Source organism: Crotalus tigris, unplaced genomic scaffold (genome assembly GCF_016545835.1).
Source record: "Crotalus tigris isolate CLP2741 ecotype Arizona unplaced genomic scaffold, ASM1654583v1 scf7180000020347.5012614909:4044961, whole genome shotgun sequence".
Lineage (NCBI taxonomy): Eukaryota > Metazoa > Chordata > Lepidosauria > Squamata > Viperidae > Crotalus > Crotalus tigris.
This window is the reverse complement of record NW_024097978.1, coordinates 1,215,518-1,221,517: the sequence shown is the minus strand read 5'-3', so window position 1 is coordinate 1,221,517 and position 6,000 is coordinate 1,215,518. Positions and strand designations below refer to the sequence as shown.

Here is a 6,000-nt window from a genome sequence, read left to right as displayed (position 1 = left end):
AATTTCCACTAGTAAAAATTAATTTAACAGAGTCAGTGCAAATAGATATTCTTTTGCATCCTTCCTGTTTTAGATTTTGAATGTGGGTTGGTATGTGGGTTGCAGCCTTGGTTCATTGGACTTTCAGTCCTCCTGAACTCACAGTGAGCTGCTCTTCCAGCAATTTCTGGTGCTATGCAAATGCAATCAATGACTCAACTCCCAGGTTGATCCACTGGACTTCGCCTCAGTCCTCCTGTGATTTTTAAGGTTGTTTTGAATGTTGTAGTCATCTTTTGTATCAACTACTGAACATATTTCTGTTATTTATGAATTTCATAAGTATTCTTTCTTCATTTTCATAAAAAAACCAAATTCACTCAACACCTCCTCCAGCTTGATGGAAAAATATTGATAACAATCTTATTAAGTACCGTTTTATTTTGTCGTTTTCCAAAATAATAGAAAAATCACATGCAAGCGCCCCCCTTCCTTATCCCCGCCAGCCAGTAGAGGGCGCATATCGCTCCCTGTCTCGTCCAGCCTGGCGGTGCTCGAAAGGCGCGGCTTCCGGCCTCTCCTTCTCTGACGCCTTCCTCAGTCGCCTTCGGGCTTTGCCTACAGCCGCCGTCGCCGCCGCCGCGGAGCGGGCCTGGGATGCCAAGATGGCGGCGGCGGTGGTATCGGTCTTCCCGGGTGTGCGGCTCCTGACTATCGGCGATGCCAATGGGGAAATCCAGCGGCACCAAGAGCAACAGGCGCTGCGTCTCGAGGCTCGCACTGGGTCTGACGCCGTTTGCCTCGCTTTGTATAGCCGTGAGTGGCGAAATGGGGCTGGACTGGCGGGCATGCTCGCTGACATGCTCGCTTGGGCCGGTGGGGGTCTAGTCGCATGAAAAAGGAGGGTCAGATGAATGAATGAATGAAAATAATTAATGAATGAGTTGTAGGACGGACAGTTGATGAAGGGATGCGAAGGGGCAGCCGGCTACTTGCTTTCTCGCCATCGCTTCTGCTTGAGGTTGCGAGGGAGAGCTGTCTGTCGCCCCAGTGTTTAAAGGCCAAGGGTTTCTGAACATGTGCGAAGAGTAATTCATATCTATATTATTTCACGGTAGTTCATAGGAAGGAGACCAAGTTTCACCCATGAGCACATGGAAAACAGGTGGGAGTCGCGACATATTCCGGAGTTTTTTTAATTTACGTGCTCATGAGCCACAGCTTCCCTTGGAGAACAATCCATTTATTTTCGTTTGCAGGCAGATAAAGGATAATACCCCATGGCTTTTTTATGTTTTAGCCAAGTAAATACTCCGTGACTGTTGCCCCAAACTTCTAATAAATTTGCACCAATCTGAGAAATTCCATGATTTAAAACAGATTGTTAATAATGTAATGCCTGCTTATATTGGCAAATTGAGAGTAAAATTTTACAAACTTGTAGGTTGAATAATCAGTGGGGTAATTTCTGAATGCTTTTTTTTAAACATCAGATTCTAAAAAATATTTGTAGCTACCGGAGCACATGTAAAGAAACTTCAAGGATTTGTTCTGAGCATAAAACAGCTTTTTAAGAACACAGCCTTAATAATTCCTGAAACTGTTTCGTAAATAATTCTGCAACTATAATAATCATTCTGAATTAGTATATTTGCCCTCATTCATTATGAATGACTTTTTAGTATTCCCCCCCAATCCTTGTGACAATTTGGCCAGTATTATTATTACACTTTTATCCCTTCAATGGGATCTGACTTGGATTTGTATGTTGACATAATTGAGAATCAAATGGCTGCATTGAGTGTGCATCCCATAGTTGGTCTCCTTCAATATTGGTGTCTTTTACAAACAGGTATTTTGCAATGAATGAATATAGTTGTTGTTTAGTATGAACCAAAAACTAGTTTCACAGAGACTCATGTGTATACTTAACATTTGTGGTTTTTGTTTGATAATGTGAAGACAGTTCAGAGAGTTCATAGTGTTAAATTGGCTATACTAAATGTAAATATGAATACTGCAATGTATATGGTCTTCTGTACTGTGACTCAGTTACTGTAATTCAGTCAGAATGATACCGTAACTTGAACATGTTGGGTGGGTTCAAAATATTTTGTACACTGATTTCTATATTACTTGACAGTTTTTTGATATTGTATTATGAGAAGTGGAGACTTGTGTACAAAGTATTTTATTTAGTTATTTAGATTAGTAAATCTGAACTGAGTATTAGAATGACAAATTCATTCAAATTTTTACATGCTACAGTAATTCAGTTTTGAAATATACTCTCTTGTATGCAAGCAATTATTTTTGCACTTCCTCACATGAATACAGAAAGTATATCTATTATAGGTCTGGGATAGTAAGGAGGCCACTTTTTCAATCTGTGTGACTTGATCTAAAGAATGAATATGATGGGGAAACATTAACATATATATTGGCTGTTCGGTGCTGATGTGGGAGAGCAGTCTTGACTATTCACTAACTGCCTTTACCTTTTGGAGCAAATGAGAAAACAGTTGAAGTCATAAAGTAAGTGGCACTTTTACAAGGGATAAAGTATGGAATTACTAAACTAGTATGTAAAGTAGATCCTTGTAATTGGAATAAGCATGCCTGTACTAGGATAATTTGTGGATTCCAGATTGCAGATGAGCTGAATGATTTTTGATAAGTCCTGGGCTTTTTTTGTATATTAGATAGACTTTGAAATCTTCCTTCATGAGACTGTCCAAAGGGAATGGGTCTTTTTTTTTTTTTTTTTTTTTTTTATGTAGAGTCTCAGAACATATTCAGGCGTTACTTTGAGAGACTACTCAGACTATTAGAAGAAATAAGAAATATATTACTGTAATTCCCATGAGGAAATCCAGAATGAGCTAAAGTTGATCACTTATAAAAATTCATTTTGTTATAGAGTGGATGCTAGATAGGTTAACTATAGCAGAATAGCTAAGTTCTTCTTCCCTTGGGAACATTCCAAACCTCTTCCTGTATTTTAAAAGCAAATAAAGTTTTGCCTAAAGCACAATGTCTGAAGCACCACAGTCTGATTCTGAACCATTTTTGGATCCATTAAACCACCTCTATAATGGTATAGTCTACAAGAAAGTTTGGCAATCCAATGGAAACAGAACCATTTACATTCCATTCCCAGTTTGTCATCCCTAGATTTTGGGTTCAGCTATTAGGTTATTGTAACTGACATGAAGGGTAGAGTAGAGATGTTGCTTAGCTACAACACCCAGCCATCTTTAAGCAGCTTAGACCAGTGGTTCTCAACCTTTTTAATGCCACGACCCCCAACCGGTCGTAAGTTGAGGACTACTCAACTGGTCGTAAGTCGAGGACTACTCAACTGATGCAGCACCGTTTGCAGAATGGGACTTTTGGCGGGCTCAGCAGGGCAGAGACAGCCTGGACAATTCCTATTGGCTTTTGAATGCCAATAGAATTAGACTCTATTCAAGAGAGTCTATTCTATTGGCTTTCAAAAGCCAATAGAATAAAAGGGAGTAGCACAGCTAAGGAAAAGGGGAAAAAAATGGCGGACTGCGTTGTTTGGCGACCCCCGTGAAATGGTCGTTCGACCCAAAGGTTGAGAACCACTGGCTTAGACAGTGGTGAGTTGTAAGTCAACAATTCTTGGAGGGTTACAGATGTTTTTTATCCCTGGTCTAATATAATATTCTGCAAACTGTAGAACAGTATGCATATTTGAAAGTTGCCAGAGTCAGTCTTTCTCAGTGTTATGTAAACTTTTCTTTCCAACCTTTTTTTAGTTGTTCATACTGCCAAATTGAATTTAACTATTGTTATCAACAGAACATCAATCATTGTGGAAATTGTGCTACTTTTTGTTTATGTTAGTCTAAAGTAGAAGAAACTACAGAACATATGTTTTTCTTTTATGTTCTGGTGCTTAATTTACAATTTTTCCATTTATAATTAGTTTTCTGTTTCTAGAGAGACTGGACTGTACAACCAAAGTATATTTTAAAATATTTTTATTACATATGGTAAATGGAAAAAGAAACAAGGAAAAAGAACCTCCTCCACACAAAAGTAAATAAATAAATAAAAATAGTGTTTATTTAAATTAATATCTTACTAAATAATTAAATTATTGTTTTTAATTTACTATAGGAAAATGGGAAATTAAATATTGAAATTGATGTATGAAATCTAAATCTCTCACATTTGGGTCTTGTGGCAGTAAATATTTGAATGTAGAAAAAGATGAATAATTCAAAAATAAAAATATAATAGCCAAAAAATGTCACCAAACAAAATTATTCTATGAAATAATTTTTGTCCATAATAGAGCTGCTACAACACCAAACCACTTTTTATGAACCAGTGTTGCATTTCAAGCACTTTCAATTGCCAACAGTTAGTTGAACCATCTCTTCTTAGAAAGATTAGTAGTCCAAGGATTTCTATTGATATTAATTAATTCAGTAATATTGGTAATTATTAATTTTAAAGTGTGATATTTAGATAACAGATAGATACTCTATTGATGTTTAGTACAAGATATTTCAATTCTTTATTCAATGCCTTGTATTTTTGAATATTTTGGTGTCCTAATAAACTTTTATAAATTGTTACTCTAGATTTGTTATTTCATGTATTAGTACAGCTGTTTAGAGCAGTGATTCTCAACCTTTTTAATGCCGCGACCCCAACCCGTCGTAAGTCGAGGACTACCCAACCGGTCGTAAGTCAAGGACTTTCCCTGCCCGGGAGCGCCGCACATGCGTGGTGCCGCCCCCTGTGCCAGCCTAGGCGTAGCTGGCAAGCGGCAGAGATGGCGCAGGCCGGCCACCAGCTGGCCTAGCTCAGAAACCCTCCCTGCGCCCGCCGGCCTCCCACCTCCCACCCCTGGCCCTCTTTTACTTACATTTTTAGTAGTTGCTCAGCAGGGAGGGGTGGAAACTTCCAGACAGCTCACCTTCGCTGCAGACACCTTGCAGCACCGTTTGCAGAATGGGACTTTTGGCGGGCTCAGCAGGGCAGAGACAGCCTGGACAATTCCTATTGGCTTTTGAAAGCCAATAGAATTAGACTCTATTCAAGAGAGTCTATTTATTGGCTTTCAAAAGCCAATAGAATAAAAGGGAGTAGCACAGCTAAGGAAAAGGGGAAAAAATGGCGGATTGTGTTGTTTGGCGACCCCCGTGAAATGGTCATTCAACCCCAAATGGGGTCCCGACCCACAGGTTGAGAACCACTGGTTTAGAGCAACAAAGTGCAGTATCCTCTCTTAAGAAAACCTGTGTTTTCTGATTTTGTGGGCTGGGATTGTTGCCAAAGCAATAATTGCAGTTTACTGAATGGAAATATTTCAAAACAATATCTCTATAATTATGTTTAGATCATATCTGATCTGGAAGAAAAGAATGTGCAAAGTAATGAAATAATTGCAGTTTCGTAGTTCTCCACTCAGGTATGCTGAAATTGTGGTCGTCTTTGCCAAAATATACTTTGCTAGATTATACTTCTGGAGGATCCAAGTGTATTCTTCAAGAGTTAGTATGCAGGTGCCTCCATTGTGATGTGTCTTTTATGAGTAGAATCAGTAAACTGGAATTTGCTAGAGGAGCTTAGTATATAGCCAGTTGATGGTTACAATTTTATGGCTCCCTTAATAAACAGGAGTCTGAAATCAGAACTTGAAATTAATTTTGGAGTCCTAGCTTGCTTTGAGATGACATGCTTTTACAGTTATTAAAAATGAAAGCTATATCTTCTAGTTTTTACCTCAGTCAATGACCAGTATAAAACAAGAATCAGGCAAAGACAAAAAGCAAAAGACCAGTGTGACTTCTTAAATGTAAGTGGAATATAATATGACAAAATATTATTAACATTAAAACTTCTAAGGCAGCGGTTCTCAACCTTTGTGTGACGGTGACCCCCGTCACACGGACGCGCCGTGCATGCGCAGCGGCGCCCCCATGCGTGGTGCGCATGCGCGGCAGCGCCCCCTGAGGGGGGAAAATGGCGGATTGCGTT

General features: G+C 39.1%; 1 protein-coding gene across 3 annotated transcripts in view; it reads left to right on the top strand.

Annotated features, from left to right (window-relative positions):
* The first annotated feature begins 565 nt into the window (after positions 1 to 565).
* CARM1 (coactivator associated arginine methyltransferase 1) overlaps positions 566 to 6,000 on the top strand; it is a 154,815-nt gene continuing 149,380 nt past the window's right edge. The window contains exon 1 of one of the 3 annotated variants that reach the window (XM_039366589.1): positions 566 to 795. In XM_039366589.1, the coding sequence (XP_039222523.1) occupies positions 645 to 795 (151 nt within the window). In that variant the 5' untranslated portion in view covers positions 566 to 644. The remainder of the gene's footprint in view (positions 796 to 6,000) is intronic. The other 2 variants (XM_039366588.1, XM_039366590.1) reach the window with 2 other exon arrangements.